At 47.9% G+C, this 21,564-nt stretch overlaps 10 protein-coding genes across 10 annotated transcripts in view; 7 read left to right on the forward strand and 3 right to left on the reverse strand.

Moving 5' to 3' along the window:
* Nucleotides 1–370: 370 nt before the first annotated feature.
* FOXG_19874 (uncharacterized protein) lies at nt 371–1,791 on the forward strand (the record flags this gene model as incomplete). Its single annotated transcript, XM_018400156.1, has 2 exons — nt 371–852; nt 903–1,791. 2 exons carry the CDS (start codon nt 371–373, stop codon nt 1,789–1,791), a joined length of 1,371 nt encoding a protein of 456 aa, XP_018245681.1.
* Nucleotides 1,792–2,347: 556 nt separating this feature from the next.
* Nucleotides 2,348–6,436, reverse strand: FOXG_08747 (adenylosuccinate synthetase; the record flags this gene model as incomplete). Its single annotated transcript, XM_018387768.1, has 19 exons — nt 2,348–3,942; nt 3,994–4,020; nt 4,070–4,210; nt 4,262–4,324; nt 4,381–4,447; nt 4,493–4,527; nt 4,577–4,613; nt 4,664–4,809; nt 4,863–4,898; nt 5,144–5,380; nt 5,432–5,463; nt 5,514–5,540; nt 5,594–5,772; nt 5,832–5,870; nt 5,924–5,944; nt 6,008–6,036; nt 6,088–6,144; nt 6,209–6,219; nt 6,331–6,436. 19 exons carry the CDS (start codon nt 6,434–6,436, stop codon nt 3,889–3,891), a joined length of 1,344 nt encoding a protein of 447 aa, XP_018245682.1. The 3' UTR covers nt 2,348–3,888.
* On the forward strand, nt 2,885–3,781 carry FOXG_08746 (uncharacterized protein; the record flags this gene model as incomplete). Its single annotated transcript, XM_018387767.1, has 1 exon — nt 2,885–3,781. One exon carries the CDS (start codon nt 2,885–2,887, stop codon nt 3,779–3,781), a length of 897 nt encoding a protein of 298 aa, XP_018245683.1.
* Nucleotides 6,437–6,986: 550 nt separating the features above from the next.
* FOXG_08748 (uncharacterized protein) lies at nt 6,987–8,334 on the forward strand (the record flags this gene model as incomplete). Its single annotated transcript, XM_018387769.1, has 3 exons — nt 6,987–7,385; nt 7,443–7,578; nt 7,625–8,334. 3 exons carry the CDS (start codon nt 6,987–6,989, stop codon nt 8,332–8,334), a joined length of 1,245 nt encoding a protein of 414 aa, XP_018245684.1.
* Nucleotides 8,335–9,057: 723 nt separating this feature from the next.
* FOXG_08749 (uncharacterized protein) lies at nt 9,058–9,730 on the forward strand. The gene has a single exon (XM_018387770.1). It carries the CDS (start codon nt 9,180–9,182, stop codon nt 9,597–9,599), a length of 420 nt encoding a protein of 139 aa, XP_018245685.1. The 5' UTR covers nt 9,058–9,179; the 3' UTR covers nt 9,600–9,730.
* Nucleotides 9,731–10,346: 616 nt separating this feature from the next.
* Nucleotides 10,347–10,529, reverse strand: FOXG_19875 (uncharacterized protein; the record flags this gene model as incomplete). The annotated part of the gene is made up of 1 exon (XM_018400157.1): nt 10,347–10,529. One exon carries the CDS (start codon nt 10,527–10,529, stop codon nt 10,347–10,349), a length of 183 nt encoding a protein of 60 aa, XP_018245686.1.
* A 1,825-nt stretch (nt 10,530–12,354) lies between these two features.
* On the forward strand, nt 12,355–12,947 carry FOXG_08750 (uncharacterized protein; the record flags this gene model as incomplete). Its single annotated transcript, XM_018387771.1, has 3 exons — nt 12,355–12,357; nt 12,428–12,610; nt 12,693–12,947. The coding sequence occupies 3 exons, from the start codon at nt 12,355–12,357 to the stop codon at nt 12,945–12,947; spliced, it is 441 nt and encodes a 146-aa protein (XP_018245687.1).
* A 5,121-nt stretch (nt 12,948–18,068) lies between these two features.
* Nucleotides 18,069–20,578, reverse strand: FOXG_08751 (uncharacterized protein). The gene is made up of 3 exons (XM_018387772.1): nt 20,194–20,578; nt 19,706–20,142; nt 18,069–19,516 (listed from the first exon to the last, which is right to left on the reverse strand). The coding sequence occupies exons 1-2, from the start codon at nt 20,495–20,497 to the stop codon at nt 19,805–19,807; spliced, it is 642 nt and encodes a 213-aa protein (XP_018245688.1). The 5' UTR covers nt 20,498–20,578; the 3' UTR covers nt 18,069–19,516; nt 19,706–19,804.
* On the forward strand, nt 18,925–19,155 carry FOXG_19876 (uncharacterized protein; the record flags this gene model as incomplete). The annotated part of the gene is made up of 1 exon (XM_018400158.1): nt 18,925–19,155. One exon carries the CDS (start codon nt 18,925–18,927, stop codon nt 19,153–19,155), a length of 231 nt encoding a protein of 76 aa, XP_018245689.1.
* A 148-nt stretch (nt 20,579–20,726) lies between the features above and the next one.
* FOXG_08752 (methyltransferase) overlaps nt 20,727–21,564 on the forward strand; it is a gene marked incomplete at its 3' end in the record, with an annotated part of 1,004 nt that continues 166 nt past the window's right edge. The window contains exons 1-2 of the mRNA XM_018387773.1: nt 20,727–20,879; nt 20,929–21,562. Of these exons, the coding sequence (XP_018245690.1) occupies nt 20,857–20,879; nt 20,929–21,562 (657 nt within the window). The 5' untranslated portion in view covers nt 20,727–20,856. The remainder of the gene's footprint in view (nt 20,880–20,928; nt 21,563–21,564) is intronic.

The raw sequence follows: 21,564 nt of genomic DNA on the forward strand, positions 1-21,564 counted from the left end.
CGCCAAGTTGTCTGGGCATTCTTCTTCTTTAACTTTGTAAGCCCCTCCAACATCGCTTTGTTTTTGGCTTCCATATGAATCATCATGAGTATCTTATGAGGGTCTCTCTGGGGTTGTCATGATGAACTAGTGGACCCTGACTTACACCAGGGACCTTGATGTCCTCATGATGCAATGTCCATCAGGGTACGCCCTCAACACCACGAGTCAATGAAACTATACACAATATGGCTTTCAGAATGACCACAAGGGTTCTCAATCCTCATGAGATGCTCCATGAGGGCTCGCGGTCGAGGGCTGAACTCGTCACCATATAAACCAGCATCTTCCCCAGACCCCTGACTTGACTGACACTTCTATCACCATCACCATGTCTTCAATCCAAGTAGAAGAAGACGTATACGACGTCCTCGTCATAGGCGCCGGCCCCTGCGGCCTCGCCATCTCAGCTCGTCTCCACGAACACACCCCCGCCGCGCTCTTCACCGACGAAGAACACCGTCGCTTCCACTGGATATCCAAGTACGGCAACAAAATGCCCCTGAAGCACGTTCGCAGCGGTAAAATCTCTCCTCCCAAGCACGCTGCAAAACCGCAGTATAAAATGTTGGTTCTTGATGCAGATAGCGATACCTGGATGGGCCGCTGGAACAGGTTGTTCAAGATGTACGATATCTCGCATCTGAGAAGTCCGATGCTCTGGCATGTTGATCCGCTCGATCGGGATGCGCTGCTCGCGCATGCGTATGCCAATGATAGAGCGGATGAACTTGTGGAGATTAGGAATTGTGTGGGCAAGGAGGTTAGTAAACATGGGAGGAAGAAGAGTGGACAGCGAGCTTGTGGGCGAAGGTAACCTCCACTACCCCTTTGCCAAAGGCTATTCAACTGACAAGGTGTAGACAAGAAGCTCGTGTGGACATCAACGTCAGAGAGCGTAATGACTACTACAACCCCTCGACATCTCTCTTCTGCGACCACTGCGAAAAGGTCGCAGCGCGGTATAATCTCAGCTCAAACATGATCCGGAAAGAAGCCCTCCAGCATCTAGAATACGATGAAGTAAAGGGTATATCCATCGACGGCGAGAAACTCTTCACAGTTACTTCCAACAAAGTCCGTCGATATGCTCGCACAGTAGTGTTGGCAGTCGGTCCAGCAAACGTTGCCAAAATCCCCCATATTCCTTCTATGCCCGGTGGAAAGCTCCCTCAGACATGTCACAGCATGCACATCACTGAGTTCCCAGACCCTATCGTCAAAGCTAGAATCGCTGCGAAGAGAACAACAAACATTCTTGTCGTTGGCGGTGGCCTTACGTCTGCGCAATTAACGGATCTTGCTATTCGAAAGGGCGTCACCAAGGTCTGGCATGTCATGCGTGGACCGCTACGCATCAAGCATTTTGACGTTGGACTTGAGTGGATGGGAAAGTTTAAGAATGCGAAGCAAGCGCAGTTCTACTACGCTGATTCAGACGATGAGAGGATCGAGATGATCAAGGAGGCGAGAGGTGGAGGAAGCATCACGCCTGTTTTCCACAAACGACTCAAGAAGCATCTTCTCACGAAGAAACTCGAACTATTCACTGAGACCAGTCTCGTCGATGCGCAATTCGACGCTGAGAATGGTACATGGAGCGTTCAGACCAATCCACCCATCGACATGCCAGCCATGGACTACATGTACTTCGCAACTGGCATCCAAACAGACTTCTCCTCACTTCCCTACCTACAAACAATTCTGGAGAAATACCCCATCGAAGGACGCGGTGGCTTTTCCCTGTATTAATAACGATTTAATGTGGAACGATGATGTTCCGCTGTTCATGATGGGACGACTCGCTGCACTGCGTCTTGGCCCTGCGGCGCCGAATCTAGGAGGCGCGCAGGTCGGTGCGGAGAGGATCGCGTGGGCTATTGAAGATAGAGTTGCGAGGCCTGGGGATGATGAGGGGGAGGATTATAGGAAGGGGTATTTATCTGGACATGGGAATATGTATAGTTCTTTGGCTTGTGAGTAGATGAAATCATGGTAGGATTCAATTCTTGAAGTTGTTATTGGTTGAAGTGTGCTGAAAGGAGTACCCCTGCATTATCCCCGCACCGTTAGTTACCGTGATGAACTACGCCTCAATCCTTCAACACCAACGCTCAACTTGTCCTCTGCATATTTATCATCACATGCCCCTTCATCTCACGCTCCCTCCTCCAAAAAACAAATGGCTCGCACAGGGATGCAAAAAGTCAGAACGGGCTGTAAAACATGCAAGTACGTAATACCTTGTCTCACCAAACATGTTCTATAAGTTAATTCTCATCTCAGGGCCCGCAAAGTGAAATGCGATGAGACGTGGCCACGCTGCAAACGATGCCTAACAACAGGTCGCACATGCGCAGGCTATATCGCTCCGCCACCCGGCTCATTCTCGTGGACTTCTCTCCTACGCACCAAGCCTCAAACCCTACCTATAACCAACACAAAAGAAGTCCGCAGCTTATCATTCTTCCATCACGTGGTCGCTCCCGTGCTCTCTGGTCCTTTTGACGGTTCCTTCTGGACTTATTTCGTCGTTCAGATGGCGCAGTCTGAACCAGCAGCGCGTCATGCTGTATTGGCGATAAGTTCGCTCTTTGAGAGCTTTGAACCCACGAAGGAGAGTGTAGCTGATGAGTTTTCGATTATGCATTATAACAAAGCTATTAGTATTCTCACGCACGATACGAAACCGTGTATTGATACGGTTTTGTTGGTTTGTACGTTGTTTATATGCATTGAGTTTCTGCGAGGGAACCAAGAAGCGGCGATTACGCATGCGAGCCATGGTGTACAGCTTCTTAACTCTGCAGGTCATAAATCGCGCCTCTCGAATACTTTTGCCCAAATGAGTGTCTTTCCATTGTTCTTTATTGACGAAGGCGTAGAGTTTCCGCTTCTTCTAGGCGATGAGGGCGCAGATTTAAAGAATCCCGTGTTTTACACCATAAGCGAGGCACAGAACGCTCTGGAACATTTATGTATAAGAGTTATAAGGCTCGTTCGCGATGGAAATCCATATCGGTTGGAAGTGACCGACGAGCCCCTGCAGGAGTGGATGTTTGATGAACAAGCAGAAGCGAAACAAGATCTCGAAGCGTGGGAGTTTGCGTTTGAGAGATTTCGCAGCAGACGAGGTTTTTCGGAGAGGGAGGATACACCGACTTTGGCCGTTATTACGAGACATAGACTTATGAAGATCTGGATTGTGAATTGTTTTAGAAGAGGAGAGATGGGGTATGATGCGATGAAGGAGGATTTTATCACGATTGTGGATTGCGCGCGAAAGGCGGCGGAGAACCTTGAAGCGCAACATGCAACGCCTGGGAAGTTCATGTTCGACACTGGGTTTAATCCTATGCTTCATTTCACGATCTTCAAATGTCGATATCTCGCTCTTAGGGTGGAAGCATTGTCCCTCATGCGGCGGTTGTCAAGTCAACAAGAAGCTTTATGGAACGCAACGCTACTGTACGACATGTCACGGCGTATCATAGAAGTTGAGCACGACATTGATCTCTCAGAGGATTATGATCTTTACGATGAGAGGTTACCGCCCGATGAGAACAGAGTAAGGGGCTTCTATTTTAGAGAAGGGCCGGAGACAGAGTCGATTATATGGGATAAGAACGCGGAGACGGTGTATTTCCTCATGGGGCATCCGGAGGGGGGAGTGATGTTTAGGAAGGAGTACGTTAGGAACAAGGACTTGGTCTCGGATTGCGGGCAGACTTTTTGGATGTGAGCGAATCTGCGTTGGTAAGGCTATTATTAGAGATCCCTGGTTTTAGATAGAATAGCACATTGCTACCAACAGTGGCCCCTGTTCATTTTAACATATCGCATAGATCTCTAAACGCGCTTGATCATTGCCTCGCGATCAGGGCCGGTGCCGATGTACTTGACCTAGGAGATAGACGTTAGTAAACTACCTCTACGGATATCGGGGTATCATACCTTGACTCCGACGTATTCCTCAATGAACTATACAATTCGTCAGTACAAGTCGTTCTTAAAATAGTGGTGACTGTACCTCGACGTATGCACGCGCTTCCTTTGGTAGATCCTCGAAGGACTTCGCATTTGTCGTAGGTGTTTGCCATCCCGGGAAATCCTTGTACACAACCTCGCATTGATCCAAGATATCCAGATCAGCTGGGTATGAATCGATTTCCTGCAATAACATTAGTGTCTCACCATGAGGAGGAAAGCGTAGAATGCTTACCTTGCCATCGATCTTGTAGGCTGTTGCGACGCGGATTGTCTCAAAGGTGTCCAGAACATCGAGCTAAGGGACGTCAGTTAGTATCATGACGGAACAGGTGGTAAATAGCAAGTACTTGCCTTTGTCAGGTTCAGAGCGGTGTAGTTATTGATGTCATTTGAGTACTTCAGAACCACCAAATCGAGCCTGCATAGTGTTAGCGAGTCTCTAAATGAACGTGGCCCTGCTTACCATCCGCATCGACGTCTGCGACCAGTGGATGTTCCCTTGGCACGTTAGACTAAGTGATTCAATAAAGTATTAATAGTGTCTCACCCATTCTCTTCCAATCTCTTGGAGCTTGGTTCCGACCCTGCATTGAATCAGCCTCATATTCGCATTACTGAACAATGGGAAACTCACTCTCCCGTGTCTTCGGTCTTGAAAGCTCCCGAGCCCACTCTTGTCGTGTAAGCCTTGACGACTCCGATGATCTCTGTGATCTTCGTGGGATCCAAGGTAAGTCCGCCGATAATACCGGCGAGCGAAGTGTTGGACGATGTTACGTACTGCTTCGTCAGCTATGGTGATCCGGCATAGGAGCTGGGATATGGAAACTCACAGGATATGAACCATAGTCAAGATCGAGCATGAGGGCCTGGATAAACAGGGATGAGCCCCCGGCTTCGGATCTCATACCCTTCCCTTGCAAAGGGCCTTGCTTGTGCTGGCTATTTCACCTGGCGAAATGAGTCCAGTAAAAGCTCAGAACCTTTGTCGAGAGACAACCTCGACCCGCCGAGGTTTGTCCACAAGCAAAGGAAAGGGTATGAGACCACCAGCGCGGTTGCCCGACCCCACCTAGTCAGTATTGCATCATTAAACTCAGACCAAAATTCTTACATTCGCTCCCTCGATCAGAATGGGAGTGTTGCTCTTCTGCGCTGACTTCATAAAGGATACTCCATCAACAGAATATTTGCGCAACTTGTGTCGGTATTCTTCGAATTGGGCAAGCTCCTCTTCGACGTCGTACTTGAAGAGATCTCCGTAGCGCTTTCGGTAGCCGTCGGCCAAACGTCGAAGTTTCTGCTCGAACAGCTTGGGGTTGAAAACATCAGCCAGTCTAATGCCACTTCGCTATCGGGGTTTAGCAAGCATTCCACAACATAGTTTTAGGTGTCGCCGTACCGCAGCTTTGCAGCTATAAGAGGGTCCGATACCTGCAAGGGGTCAATAGGAGGTCAGATATTAGACATGTACCCAAACAAACCGCGCCCAGTTGTTCCAATCTTGCCCTCTAGTCAGTGTTAGCCATGTTCCGTTGCATGTGCCACAAGACCCGTAACCAACCTCCGAGCTCCTGTTCCTCTAGTCCATCAGCTGCGATATGCAGCTGTAGGTCGATGTGCACTCGGTCAGACACACGAATTCTATCGTGGACTGCCTCTAGTCCCTTGTCCGATAGATCTTGTAGCTCTTTGAAGAATTGCGGCACGTTAAAGACTACTCCGGAGCCGATGAAGTTCATGCTGTTATATGTCAATTGACTCGATCGCTGGCTGCGTTTCAGGTAATGGGTTGATAATACCATTTCGGGTTGATGAGTCCGGAAGGAAGCAAGTGGAAGCTAGCAGTCGATCAGTCGTCGAAGAACTCATAGCTCGAGCGTCTCTTTGTTACCTGTACGAAACTCCATTGGCACTGTTGGAGTTAATTATCCATTGATACGAAACGGCTTTTCGCCGGAAAACATGTCCAACTCACACGATAGAGTGCCCTGCGTTATGGCCTCCCTAATCTTCGTTTAATAAATGTTCGCCTCGGTCGATTGTGCTATGACTCACAGCAGCGCGAGCGCAGAGTTTAGCCTCCGGGGCAAGGATATCGGTCAGCTTTCCCTTCTATACGATCAACAATGTCAGAATTGTGTCTCCCAATTGCCTCAAGCTGTGAAGAAGAACGTACGCCCTCATCTCCTGTCGAACACGAAGTATTAGCGCATCAAGGAACATCAATGCCATTGCCTGCGGAATCTTGAGCTAGCAGAGTCCGCATAACAATGGAAAGCTAGAATAACGCGTACATACCCCATTGGGAACCAAGAATGATCGTGATGGCCATGTTAAAGATCAGGGCGACGGTTCTTGGTGGTTGCGTTGTTATCGCTGTTGGAGAAAAACACGGAGATGGCATGCAGGAAGAATCCCCCCCACCATGACATACCCCGCCGGATAATAGATACGCCGAAGTCACGAACCCTCGGAATGCATGATTTTATAAGCTTGGTCTCTTTCTCCCGAGCCTTCCATTAGAAAGGAACTTTCAATACCATTAAGTTAAGCGAGTTTTTCAGGCACCAGTCACCTTGGTTTAGCTGGATTTCTTATGATAGCCGTATTATTCTCATATCTAGATGCTCTTTTGCTTATTTCTCGAATTAGGTTTAGCCTTCCACTGAAACCATTCTGCAAGGCAGCCCCTGTGAGCTAGCCAAATCCAGTCTAGCACCCCTTCCCTTAAGGCTGAGCAGTGGATCCTCGTTTCCGATCAAATTACGCGATTGGCCAGCTCGCATTTGACTGCGCACTCTTTGGCGAGCATGTCATCCATCTCGCATTTCAACATGTCGGACTTAGTGAGGCATTGCAAACAACCTCAATTTTAGAAACAGAAAATATACTTAAAAGGCCCCCAAATCCCATCTCATTATGGAGCTGTATCATTCTCAGTATAAACCTCCAATATGCATTCTAATCTTGGAGCTCTTATTCTTTATCTCCTTTCGGGATCTGCTTTGGCTTCAGCAATCCCTGCACAGACACAAAGCCACGATGTTACCCTTGTAGCTCGTGCTACTGCGACAGAGACAGCTGCGCCAGAGGGATGGTTCACCACTACGAAAAACATCGCTACAATTGGCGGTACAACAGATAAATACGTTACCATCCCCGCCAAAACAATCTCAATCGTCATCCCAACATGTGTCCAAACTCTCGAACCCGATGAGAACGGATATCTTCCCCCTGGAACATGCAACGCCCACTGGAACTATTACCCCAGCTTTGCAGCAGCTGTGGTATTCGCTGTACTCTTTGCAGCCCTTACAGGCGTGCATATTTGGCAAGCCGCTCGGTATAAAAAGGTCCGTACGTTTTACTTTTGTTGTGTGTTAGATTGGGATGTAAGCTGACTGGTGTAGACATGGTGTTGGGTTATTATCATGGCGGGGATCTGGGAGACAATGGCGTTCACCTTCCGAGCGATAAGCACGAAACATCAGCAAAGCACGGGTGTACTCTTGACGTTTAACATTTTTATTCTTCTCGCGCCAATTTGTATGTCAAACCTACTCCCTTGACATCGCATTACTAACAATAGCAGGGGTTAATGCGTACGCATACATGACTCTTGGTCGGATGGTCTACTACTTCATACCCTCCCAATCCCTGCTCCGCATGCCGGCTGCTACTCTAGCTGCCATTTTCGTCGGTCTCGACATCCTATCATTTATCGTTCAGCTTATCGGCGGAAGTATGTCTGGACCTGGGTCACCACCTGACGAGCAGATGAAAGCCGTACATATCTACATGGGTGGCATTGGTCTCCAAGAATTCTTCATTGTTATATTTGTCGTCCTCTGCTCCCTCTTCCAGAAGAAGATGCACACGATTGAGCGCCAAAGCCAAGGCATCAAAGCCTTTGTTACCTCGGACTGGGGCATGCTTCTCTGCACGCTATACTTCTCACTAGCCATGATCTCTGTGCGCATTATCTACCGACTCATTGAGTTCTCTGGCGGAATGGGTCAAGACAATGCTCTAGTCTCACATGAGGTGTACTTTTACATTCTTGAAGCAGCACCTATGTTTTTGGCGCTGTTGGCGTTTAATGCTGTTCATCCGGGAAGGATCATGACAGGTCCCAACTCCGATATGCCTGGGTTGTTCTCATTTATCAAGAACAAGATTAATGGACGAAAGGGAAAGCAGTTGTTGGACGATCGCAGCGACAGTGATGTTGAGTTGAATACCCGGTATGAACCGACTAGAGAGGTTGGGCACTATGATACTGAGCCCCCGCGTTATGGATAGGTGACTTTGGATCGGTTGTAAGATAGGAGGAACTTTTGCAAGTATCTGGATCGGAGTAATTTGTTTGGGAAAGTTGCGGTGGCCTGGGAGTTTGGGATGATATGTAAAATTTTGGTCCAGTGTTAGTCCTTTGCGTAGTATAGAGCCTAGAGATACCTTATTCCATTGCTTTTTTTTTATAATAAAACCTCCCAACAGCCTTGTCACGAAATGCGAATAAATAGTTTGCCATGATTATGTACAAATGTGGTTGACGTAGTAGATTTAAAAAAAAGCTTGAGTATTGGGACAGCTTCAGGGTAATACTCATAACACCAACTTAGCCTCAAGTTCGATCGCCTTCACGAGCCTCTTCATTTCAGGGCCACGACTTCAATTCCTACATTATTTCATAGCTGCCATTGTGATCTCACGACACTGTCGCTCAATTATTTAAAGTTAGGCATCGCATAGTGTTGTACAACAGATTGACGCAGCATCTAGTTTCCAGCCCCAAGGGAGCGATACCAAAATCCGGGAATGCGGGCTTGTGGAGCTTCTATGAACCACAGCGTTGAATGCAACGTCAAATAATGTACTTGCACCTCTTCGGATGATACGCCACCAATTCATCCTGTGTCACAATCGATATGTCGCCATTCTTTGTCCTCGGCTCAAGGCGGCTTGTGACTTTCGTTTCTCAAGGCATGCGTTGTGATGTCATTCCTCTTGACGTCACCATATCGTAGAGGAGCTTGACTTAAGCTCACCTCAAGCTCCCAAGCTCAACTTATAATAAACAAACCATCAGCACAACCAAACCAAACTCCCCAATCAATAACATCACAAATTCATCAATTGTCAAAATGCGCTTCCTAACTACTCTCCGCCCAACCGCCCGTCTCGCCCCGCGCATCCCCCTGCGTCCCTTCCACGCCGCCCGCATTCTGCATCAAGACCAAGTCAAAGATAGCAACGGGAGTTTCATCGACGGCCTCGCAGAGAGCGACGCTAAGGGACGCACAGGCGGCGGTGAAGCCCTCGACGCAACGTCTAAGAATGCACCTCCCCAGCCTAAAGTGTCGAACCAGAGTATTCCGGGGAATCAGACTGATGAGTTGACGGAGGAGCAGAAGAAGGAGGTTGAGGAGCATAACAGGGACTTTGATAAGAAGCATGATCGGGGGAATGTTGCGCCGGGGGATAAGGTTGATAAGAAGTTCTGGGGGGATGGGAGGCATGGCGAGAAGGATGAAGATAATGCGACGCCGCCGAAGGAGAAATGAGGGTGATGATACTCTATAAGAAGTTTGATCTTGATGCCCGTGAATGCAAGAAATATGAAGGCCCGTGGAAAATAGATACACGATATGAATGGGGTCAATTGAACCAGTTTTATGCGTCTGAATGTTTTGACGGCGTTGTGTTTGTCCATTGTGTGTGAGAAGCCCCGGGTGAATTATTCCTTTTGCAGTATTCTTGGGGCCACCATGATAGATTCTAGGCATGCTCTCTGCTTGATTCTATCACTAGAAGCAGTGTGCCCGTCCATCGTTTGTGACCACATAGAAGGTTCTCAGGTCGGCTTGTGGATCATAGGTACTACCTCTAGTATGGAGGTAGAATGTTGACTTCCTCTACCCAAGGCTACCTACCGATCCTGATGCTCCAAATCACAGCATTCCTGCTTGATACTCACTCAAGAACTGGGATCCTGCCCAAGGGGCCATCTTTCTCATGGGCAAGGCAGTGTCTTCGACGCTGTCAGTGTTAGGAAGTGGATCTAAGTCTGGACCGTCTCCCACTAGCCATTCATGGTCGGCAACTTACAATTTCAGCCAATCGCATAACACGGCGTATTGTCATTCAGTACCTACAGGTAGGATCGCATCCCATTCCCCATGCATATATTTACGAAAGGCCTCATCGTACTTCTCCATCTCGGGCGGGCATTCGAACGGCGTAGGGCCATAACAACGGACCCCAGCATCAGCACCTTTCTTTCGGCGTATTACCAAAAATCTTGTAATGTTTCAGTCAAACCAATAGTGCAGCAGATCAAATTCACCAAAGAACGCAACGCGGAACACTTCTTTGGTGTTGGTGTTGGCGTTGGTGTTGGCGTTGGTGTTGGGCTTCGCTTCCACCATATTAACCCAATATGGTGATCTGAAGTGCTCGGTTGTGTTGCAGGAGAGGTCTTTGGGCACGGGCATAAGTTGAGCTAATATCTCGGTATATAGCATGATGCATGCTGCATATCGCATATCGCCAGCGTTTGAAGAGCCCTCCTTAGAGACAATCTAGCTATCATAATAGCTTCGCACTGTTTCTAGCCAGGCACCGTCGAGGTACTTATCTTCCAAGATATTATTCAGGTAGCGGCGAATAAAGTCGAGATTTTGTCGTGAATTAGCCTCTATAGGGATATGGTCGAGCCCGAGATTCTTCACCCTGTCTGTCGCAAGCTGTCTCTTGACATTGACGATCTCTTCATCGGCCTACCCTTAGGTTATATAACCAATAAGATGAAGTGTATGTTGAAACTGTTCTTCTGACCCGGCACTGTAAGCGGTATCTGCGATAGCGAACCCCCATTGTCCAGGTCTGTATGCACCATTTGAGGTGCTCCAAGTTGTGGACGACGTTGCGGTGGCATTGGGGATCTTCTGAGAAGCGTGCCAGTTGATACTCAGGACCATATACCCAGATAGGATATGCGTCAAGATCAGCAGCGGATTAGGTCATGCTATAGGGAGACGAGGAACTCGTGAGGGATAAGGAAGAAGGAAGACGAGTGTGATTGTTGGCTTATTTTAAAATGGGCCCAGGGATCCCCGAACGTCGGGAAGGTCGGGTCCTCCAGCATTATCCTCGTATGGAGAAAAAGAGACTGAAGTGTCGGCAATGTGTGATATTGCGCCAGGTGATACGGGAGAAGGGTCATTCACCCGTTCCTCGGGGCGTATATCCCAGTCAGAATCGATTTCAGGCTTCGGGAGCTAAATTGAGGCTTTGTGCCATGGGGAGGATGGGATAAGAGTGCGTGACACACGTAGAGGCCGTCCGTTTTGGGTGCAAGGCGGCCGTATGATACATAAATCAAGGAGTCTGCCTTTATCATTTCATAAGTTAAAGTTGCCTTGTGCTGGGAGCCTCATAATATGAGAGGTTGCCTGTATTGAAGCTATCCCTCTAGCCCAATTGAGGAAATAGTCACTGGATCAACCCCGCATATTAAGCGCGGTCTCATAGATGCGAATAAGGCAGAAAACTGTTCCTGAAAAGCAAATTATTCCCCATACTGCCAGCGAGGCAGACTGTTTTCCATAACTCCAGGAAAGGCAAATGACTTTTCATAATTTCCATAAGGTAGACCATTTCCCGTAATTCCAGGAAGGCGAACGACTTTTCATGATCCCCAGGAGGCAAAGTATTTCTCGTCAAACCAAGGTATTTTTCATTCCAGGAAGGCAAAGGACTGTTCATGGTCCCCAGGAGGCGAAGTACTTCTCGTAAACCAAGGTAATTAGAAGGGCATTCTTGCGACTTTCCATAACCCTTGGAACCCAGACCGAGCGAGGGACGGAAACTGAGTCCAAAATGAAGGAGGCGCAACGTGGTTGGAAGGATGCAATTAATGAGACCTGCTCGTGGGGATGGCATAAGCCCGGATGAGAATCTTGGTGTTTAAATTCGATGGCTCGAAAGGTCCTTTACCACACCGCTCAACAACATGGCACTGGCCTGTAAAACTGCCTAAATGCAAACTTTAAGATACCTTGATCTTAAAGCTCATCCTTTCGTGAAAGATTGTCGCTCTCGAAAAATGCAATAAAACACAATAAATAGAGGCGCAACGATGCTCTAAAGACTGTTAGTTATCCCAAACTTGTAAATAATTGTAGTTGAGACTTGGTCAGAAAGCTCACATGTACAAGACGATTTGTGAAAAGGCGCGGGGTTTTACAGAATGAGAGGAAGAGGTGAGAGGCACCCTATTTATATACAACTGCCTTGTTCTGGGACGGCTGGTTCGCCATGGTTCGCAAATGGTTCGCAAATGGTTCGCCCTGGCCTAGGTGTGGGCTGAAACCATGTGGTTCGCACACAGCCCTGGCATAAACGAGCCAAAGCTGACGCCGGCATCCTCAGCTTGTTCTCAAGGTGGTTCGCCCAGAACCAACCTGCCCCCCCAAAATGTAGGAACGGCTTGCGATTCTCAACTCTTCATCAAAACGTAGGTAGAATCAGCGAACAATACAGCGGCTTTCGTCATCAGCAGTCTCAAGACAAGGTAAGTATATATAAGAATTAACTTTCCCTCATTTTTTTTCAGGTGTATAGTGCATAGACAAATCGAAACACACCATCACAAGTACATTACTGCAAATTATCCCTTCATCATGTCAAACCCTCACTACATCAAAGTTCACCGTGGAGAAGATCCCTCGCCTGACACTAAGCAGCAACCTGCTTCCTTCTCAGAGCAGACGAAGAACTGGCTACGAGAGGGCCACAAAGATATGCCGTGGCATAACATTGATTCAGTTGCTGTGTCTAACATGCAAGACAACTCCGACATCAACGGCGCGCCGTCTGATACCGCTGCCACACAGGGCAGTGATAAGTAGTCCTATGCTAGGATCAAGTCCTGGTAAAGGTATTGTTGGACTTCTTATGGCTGAGAATTGCATAAGCTAATATCATGTCTCTGTGTTCAGATCATGTCATTCTCATCGACTGTATACCCAACTAGTCTACAGCAGTCGACACGGGATCAAGCCTGGACTCAATTCCAGGAAGAATAACATCAAATAAGACAGGATCGCGTCGAAGTTTTAGCCTTTCTATGATTCCCAGGAAAGAAGAAGTTCAATCGGGGCAAACAATAGCAACGAGTGCAGAACGCTATATGTTTCGACAGAAGCTGGGGCCAGTGGCAAGACCAGATTATAAACTTCGTTCATGAGTACCCCATTAGCTCCCTGTGAAACCAATTGCATAATTCCTTTCATCTTCGTGCATGTTATTAATAGGACTGTCCCCAGGTACACCAATGACAAACCAACATGTCCTGGGGACCGGAGGCTAGACTGTACCACGAATGTGGAATACGTGGGAAGGCGGGATATCGCCAAAAAGAGTTACAACAGAACTCAATGGCATTGTAGTATATATAAGCAGAATGGCTCGAAGTAAGGTAGGCGGAGTTCTGGACCCTTTCTGGAATTATTTTAGAAGTACTTTCGAACCTTTCCCTAAATTTTCAACGTGAGATATCTGTAGATGAGGCTAGCAGGAAGCTGTTATTCTGAAATCGCACCCGTTGGATGTTCGTCTCCGTCTCCGCGCATATCGGTGACGGCTCTTAATGTTTTGCCTTTTCCCGTCTTTTCTCTTTCGGTTTCTCGTTCGCGGCAACTAGCCCTCCAGATCTCGCCCAACTCCACCTAACCATGCCATGCCAGTTTGATGTAGAGAATAGATTCGCAGATCTAGAGTTGTGACAGTTACCATCGGAGGTCTTTAATGGGTAATTGTATCCTTGCTCATATAAACTGTAGATCTTAATGGCCCTTGCCATTAAAGCGCATCGATGCCTTGAGAGGGCCCTACTTGATACGTCCAAAACTTGAAGTTCATACTTGCAATGCGATAGTTGAGTGATTTAAGGTATCCTTAAGACACTGAGCCCAGCCGCCAGAAGTTTCCTGTGCCAATTGTGCATGAGTCGCTAAGAGAGACCAAACAGGGTGACATCCAAGATGGACCTGGTAGAAGGGTACATGCTCCGAAGCCTACAACTCTAGATTCCCGTGTTTCTGTGCCCTTTCTGTTAGGAACCTTTCAAAGCGGAAAGTCTTTAATTACCACAGCATAATGCCAACCATGGAAAAGTGAACCAATATCGCCAAGTGATCATTGGAGTTGTCTGTACACACGTTGTGTTCCCGAAGCTATGATATTGCATAGCAGAATTGCCGCTGTGGCTGAGCCATCTGTCGGATCATCCGAAAAGTTATTAGACCTCAAGCCTAAGCCCATAGATCTGTCGCCCTACACAAGTATTACGTAGGTAATCTTCTATCTTAAATCACTTCCATTGTGGGACCCGTGGGTGAGGTTGGTACACTAGTATTCTGGTGATGCTCCCACAGATTACCTTGTCTACTAGTAAGTGTTGGTAGGCAGTGAAGGTTACACGCCTAGGATAGTAAAAGGATATCAGAAACCTTCAGGTATACCCATAGTAGTGTTGAGCAGTATGCACCGTAATTCTGTACAATTAGAATTTAGTGATGTGCGCTGGACCCTGAAATGAGCCAGGGCAAGATTTGCACGCCTTGATGATGAATCTCAACAATTAGCATTTCGGCCCAAGTCTTTATTAAGCTTGAAGAACTTTAATATGAGACATAGGTTCCCAAGCTCTATCGTGAGAGCTAATGCGCGATGCCATACCGCAGCTGTGGGTGTAGGTGTATCCGAACGTCGTGAATAGGTATGCTCTATCTCCTTATCCGTGCCCAGCTCCTGCTCATCCTTAAGTTCTAAAATGATCTGTCAGATAATGTCACTACAAGTTCCGTGTCGATCGGAGGCCCTGTTTTTCCATGCCCCCCCGTTAACGCCTGGCAGAGCAGGTGGAGTAAGCGTTCTGTGTATATAGTAAAGTCATATCTAGGCCTGGTCTTTTGGGACTAGAGGTTCATGGGAGTCTCCGGCTTGTGCTTTATCAATATTTCGGTGGTCGCGATCTCAAATTTCCCGGTTAGTATCTAGTTGCGCGCACGCATAACTCGTTCAGCAGATCATAGAAGATCGGGTCGCCGCGGCGAGCTTTTGAAGTACCTTTGTACTGCCCTCAGGGCTTGGAAGAACAGAATACGGCATTTTATCTCTTTGATATAATTGAGTGTCACCCGCGATATTGGTAAGGAGCTTTAGCCCTAGTTGTAATAAGGAACAATGGTCCAGTGTCTTGATAGGCGACAGCAACCTGCCCTGGTTTCTGAGCTCAACAGTCAAACAGCTTCAAGATACTCTACTATCAGAGGCGAAGCAATCCATAGACAAATGAGATATATATAAGATAAATATGTTGATGCAGGCTTCACTTGGCCATTTAAAGGCCTCTCACAGTATTTGTCTGACCACCAAATTTGTGGCTGACAGGTGCTGTTGCCGTCGCTCAGGAGTTGGCCGATGCTTCTGGTTCATTTCTAGCTCAGCCGCAACGGCATGTGAGAACGGCCTGCGCTAGCTATCCTGAGATGTAGAGCTCACAGAGAGGTGGAGTATAATTCAGCTGTGGACTGTACTGCGTCGAAAGATTACCCATTTGCACGGCTCATCCTGCGACAAAACAGAGCCCTCTTCTACGAAGAATGGCAGAAAATGCGGGATTTTTTTGCGTATCTGGGGAATCGAGTCTGGACCGGTAGCAACGCAAAGGGTGAAAGTGTTCAAGGTTAGTCTCAAAAGGCTGTGAAGAATAATCAAAAGTTGAGTGAAGTTATTCAGTTGTCTAGTGAGTAAGTCTAATCGGGAATATTTTTTTATCTTTTGAGGACAGATGCCCTTAAAGATATAGAGATAAGGTAGAATAAGATCTGCAGTATTAAGCTGCAGGTCTTAAGATAGTTAAGCTATTAACTTAACTACCTGTAGATCCTTGAATATAGCCGGTGCAGCTAGGAGGGAACCTGCAAGATACAGCTATAATCTAATACCCCCAGGACAAGAATGCAAACAAGGATCGAGAGAGGTTGAGCAGTACAGATCGAGATCTTTGCTCTGAAGAGGAACAGTTCAGGTAGGGCGGCGGGAGAGGCGTGATTGATCCACACTGATAATGGAGGCGCACGACCGTCACGGAATACATTATACTACTGCGGGTTCATCTCCATATGGTTTCGTTGAGAATTGAGGCTTAAGCAAGGCTCAATCTCACTGCTCGCATGTAAAATATTCCAGGGATGCACCCTTCTTGCTCGGCGTCTCCAAGTCTGTCCAGCCACCTCTCTGAAGATTTGTTCAATGGCCGCCAAGGTGGTTCGCAATCGGATCCAGTACGTACTTTCAATTGAAGCGACCGCTGACTAAGTCCTATTTACAGTTCCGACATCTAACTTGATCTTTGAACGACTGGATGGCAGTTCTACCGAGTACGATATCAGAGAGCCCCACCCATCTCTCCGCAAAGACGGAAGAGATGCAAGTCTTGGCAAGCCAAGTTCAGGAAGTGGAACCGGTTGCGCAATGATTCTTGTCTCAGTTTCCGACATTCCATCACCAACATCCCCAACTGTCATCATTGTTTATCCTGGTCCCCTCTTCACAGCTGAGGGGTGAATCATTGGGCATGCTATGATGCTCCATACACCCCCTAACCACGCTCTGGCTTTATCACCCTCTACCTAACAGGCATCTAATTGCTTTCAGTACCTAATAAAGCAAAGTTTGGTGCAAAAGCGCAGCCCCTGGCCGCATCTCAAAATCTCACAAATGTGGCCGTTGTCTCTTGTCCATGTGTACTATATAGTACTAAGGTACCGTGCCGTGCATATCTTTGAGCTATGTACTAGGTACTTAGTAGTATCTCAAGAACATCATTTCTTCTCAATCAATCGAGCACGGAAGTACCTAAACGCCAGCAATTATAAGGTATTTTATAGACATTGTGAAGTAAGATACTTAATCTGGCTGCAGACAGTCAGAGCTATCCGAGCCGTATCTGCGGTGCGCATAGTGGGCACGATGTGCCTTGTTGTAATAAGACATACTGTTATACAAACTGAGAGCATGAATATAGCTTAAGCGCACGACAGGGTTGATATCAAATGTCAAAGTGCAGAAATTCGGTCGGGCGCAAGCCACACGACTGATACAACAAGAGACCGACCTAGGCGAATTTTTATTTCCTCCTACTCTGTAGAACAGGTATCTTTGGAGCGCCCAATCAGCATGCATGGCCAAACATGCCGATCCCCTGGACATCTTTACGACTCGTGAGTTTGCTCCCACATGTGGGAGCTCATCTATCTCACGGGATTCGCTCATCTACAGAAAGGAAACATCTATATCTCGAGAGTGGTCGAGCTAAGGGTGGTGCAGCGAGATGCGATGGGGGTGCCTGGAGAGAAAAGCTTCGAGGAGGGAGTTAAAACACCAAGACCTCGTTCTCTGTCGATTTGGACAGGCCCATCCAAGCTGACTATTTAGAGGCTCTTAAGACCAAGAAAGACCTTCATAGTACAAGAACCTTCCCGTGGGGGAGGCCGGTTGTAGACGTTACGTCAATGCCATTTCGGAATGCACACCTAGAAAGCTGAGGACTCGATAAGACGACACAGTTTCAAATGTGAGGATTGCTTACATACACAAATTCGCCGATCTGCCACAAAGCCAATGTTCGAGTTGCGTAACCTAATGGAACCATGGAAATGGGTATAGGCGCATGGGAAGGATTTAGGTGCTCGTGTGGCGGCCCTACCCGAGGCGTCCAGTGGGGGCTGCCGGGCCCCCTTACGCGGGTTCCAAGCCAAGCAGGCAATGGTGACTAAGATTCTACTAGCGGTGTCAAACTGCTGTCGAGCACCAAAGCATAATGCGGTCGCCTCTCCCAAGTGAGCCAGGGTGTTTGTTGCCCGTCCTTCCAAATGCAAATGACTGGTGTGTGGCACACCGATTAGATAGAAATAGAGAGGCTCTCAATGAAGCACTTCCAAGACTCCTAGCGGTCATTCCTATGTATTTTTGTATCAAGGACAATAAGAGGCGAAGCAGTATCTTTGATATGAAGCTGGGCCATAATCTTTAGGAACATACATAATATAAGCTGCTCGGCTGTGTTCGCGGGTTTGAAGCAATAGCAGATAACATCCGTCACCCTCACAAGAAGCCTCAATCGGGTATGCAGTAGAAGCAAAAGCAACATCAAATGCGAATAAGGTACTCTTGACAGGGATGTTTCTAGGTCAGCAACGCTCCAGCGTGGTCGTTGTGAATGGATCAAGCCAGCCCCTAGGTACAATAACCGGTTATCAAACTCTTTTGTTACGCCCTTTTGACTTTGACTGGAGGTGTAAGAAAAGAAGGTCACCGCTTGGGCGGTCGACAACAACTCCACAATGACAATCTATTCCGGACATGAGGTACCTGTGAGCTGGTACGGTCTCATCAGTCATCGGTGCGGCACCTCGTGCACTTTCGAGTCCTGGCATGGCACGGAATGTGCTTGCTTTAACGTCTTTCAGTTTAGCGCGGAAGATTTGTGGTAAGAAGCCGTTATTGCCTTACGTCCTTTTAGCTTAGCGCAGTCCAACTGAGCAATCAAACAGGGAGGTCTGCGTGCCACCCCTGTTCAAGATGCAAAACGCCCTTCTTTCTTGGGGACATCCTCTTCAAGACGATCTAGCGGAAATTGGGATTGTATACATAGGTTCAGTATAGTCCGTAGTCTTGTTGAAGTCAGCCTTTTTCACCCGAGACCAGTTGTCTTGAGGTATCCTGCTATAAATGATTACAAGCCCCGAGCTATCATGTTCTTCTTCAACGACTATCACCAAGCACATCCTACTACATATCATCAGCCCTTTCTTCGTTATGTCAAGCCCTCACTATGTTCAAGTCGCTCGTGAAGGGAAACCTTCACCCAACATTGTATATCAGAGCACCGAATACTCAGAACAACTGAACGCTTGGCTGCGAGAGGATCATAAAGATATGCCGTGGCATATCCTTGATTCGATTGTACCGTCTAGCACTAACACATCTGAGCCCAGCCCAAACACCAGCGCTTCACACAACCCTGCCACACAGGGCAGCGCCAACTAGGCTCCTATCTTGAAAATATGTTCTGGTACTGTATCGTTGATGTCTCCCTCTTTGTCCGAGCATAGACATAACTGACATGATACATGTTCATAGCCAAGCGTCGAGTCGATCTCATATGCCACATTACTTCGCCCATCATCGTCCCACTCGAAGCCCTCAACGCACAGTAGTCGACATGGTGGTCACTCAGTCCCCAGAACTCGAACGACAGCACAAGAGACACACGAGATGCACGGTTATATACAGTAGAAGTCAAGGTCTCCGTATTGGCGTGCTCAATGGAGACTTTGCTAGTTCAAACTAGTGAAGCTCGGGATATATATGTACATCAACCTCTCAGTGGGGAGGGATGATAATAGCCCTGTATAGTTTGGTCAGTGCTCTGACAAAACAGGAACATGTAGACAGAACAAGATGTGTCGGTGGGTATCAGGAAACTTAAAATGGAATCATACAAGAATTCTTGTCAAATACAATCTAGCGTGAAGTTTGTAGGTCATCATTTGGGAGGGAATGATGTTGTGAGTAAAAACAAAAAATAGTGACTTACTCAGTATCGGCGTACGCATATGAATGAAACAAACATTTCGGTTCGTCCATCCTGCAACATCCGCACGTAGTGATCATATCGAGCCAGCCTACACGACCTTTACGGCCGGGCAAGTCCAGGTGAAGAATTTGTCCCAAAGATCTGACCGATCGTCCCGCGAATCTGGTCAACAAGAGCCTTTATCATGCCCTGAGGCTTGCCTCTTCCATCAAGCCCGTGGACAGGCTCAGTACCCATTGTGGGGAGAACATTGTCGCCAGCAGAAAGACTAACAAACAACGCGAATGGCACGAGCCAAACACAAAGACCGAAGTACGACGCGATTTGCGCGAAGCTAGGAACATCGGCCTTGTCGTAGTACGAGGTACGCTGGTACGCGCGCGACTGCGAATCGGAGAAATGACGGAACCAAACGTAATGATTGACCAAAACGAGAACTACATCTCGTTAGCAAAAACCCAGTTTGCCTACCCGCCAAGGCAACATACCACACGAGGCCAGGAACAACGGATCAGACAGCTTCACAAAAGGAAAGCGTCTCATATTCCCCAGGTACACAACATGCGACACGATCGTCAAGACAGTAGCCCAGAAGGGCAGACCATCAACCAGCCATAGAACCGTCTGAATGCCAATAACGCTGTAGATAAGACGCGTCAAGAACCGCTTCGCGATAACGCTGTGCTCCTCGACGAGCTCGGACAGGTAGTATAGACCCGAGGCGATAGCAAGGGTCAAGAAGCAGAAACCCAGGAGGGTTCCTATGTAGCCGACAAGAGGTAGAATCCACATTTTGCGTTGCGTTGTGTTTGGGCGCAAGCAATGATTTGAGTTGGAGCTCACATGTTGGAAGGGAGGGGAGATGGTATTATCTGCAGGTTGAAAAAGGAGAGATCGGGACACGGTTTTAACTACCAATCAGTTTCACCATTCTTCGGAGAGGTGAAATTCCGAGCCGGTGGTGGGGTCCCCGCTAAGAAGTTGAGAGCTTATCGATAGCCACGAAAAAGTTGGTTTTGCTCAACACCAAGAAATCGGCGATAAGGTGCAGCTCCAGGCGGCTTCGCGAGCCATTCATTTTATTGCAATTCCTTTTCCGAAGCTGGAGATCTGAAATATCCTCAAAAGTCATTTGACTTACAGTCTTCACCATGTCTCGTCCTGAGGATACCCTGTATGTCACCACAACCCCGCCATCATGCCCCTCAAGCTCACAGAAACAGTGCCGCCGACGTCCACTATGACGATACCGAAGCGCGCAAGTACACAACAAGCTCTCGAATCCAAAACATTCAGGCCTCTATGACACGAAGAGCCCTCGAACTCCTCGATCTCAAGTCACCATCCCTCATTCTCGATGTTGGCTGTGGCAGTGGTCTCTCCGGCGAGATCCTGTCTTCAATCGAACCCGAAGAAGGTGGCCCTCACACATGGATCGGAATGGACGTCTCACCATCAATGCTGGACATTGCATTACAGAGAGATGTAGAGGGTGATCTCATGCTAGCAGATATTGGCCAAGGCGTACCCTTCCGAGCTGGTACTTTCGACGCCGCCATCAGCATCTCCGCTATCCAATGGCTCTGCAGTGCCGAAACAAGCGATACATCACCCTTCGGCCGCCTAACCCGCTTCTTCAACGGTCTCTACGCATCCCTCAAGCGCGGCGGCCGAGCGGTCTGCCAATTCTACCCCAAGAACGACGAGCAGCGCCACATGATCACCCAAGCCGCCGTAAAAGCCGGCTTTGGCGCCGGTATGCTCGAAGACGACCCCGGCACCAAGAACCAGAAGCTGTACCTCGTCTTGACTGTTGGAGGCGGTGATGTTCAGAAGAAGGGCGGCGATATCACTGGTGT

Source organism: Fusarium oxysporum, chromosome 2 (assembly GCF_000149955.1).
Source record: "Fusarium oxysporum f. sp. lycopersici 4287 chromosome 2, whole genome shotgun sequence".
Classification (NCBI taxonomy): domain Eukaryota; kingdom Fungi; phylum Ascomycota; class Sordariomycetes; order Hypocreales; family Nectriaceae; genus Fusarium; species Fusarium oxysporum.

Excerpts from the sequence above, each read along its gene's own strand:
- FOXG_08749 (XM_018387770.1), top strand. The coding sequence starts at position 9,180 with ATGCGCTTCCTAACTACTCTCCGCCCAACCGCCCGTCTCGCCCCGCGC.
- FOXG_08751 (XM_018387772.1), bottom strand. The coding sequence starts at position 20,497 with ATGTGGATTCTACCTCTTGTCGGCTACATAGGAACCCTCCTGGGTTTC. Across the intron at positions 20,143-20,193 it reads GTTGTTCCTGGCCTCGTGTG|TTCTCGTTTTGGTCAATCAT; the intron begins GTATGTTGCCTT and ends AACGAGATGTAG.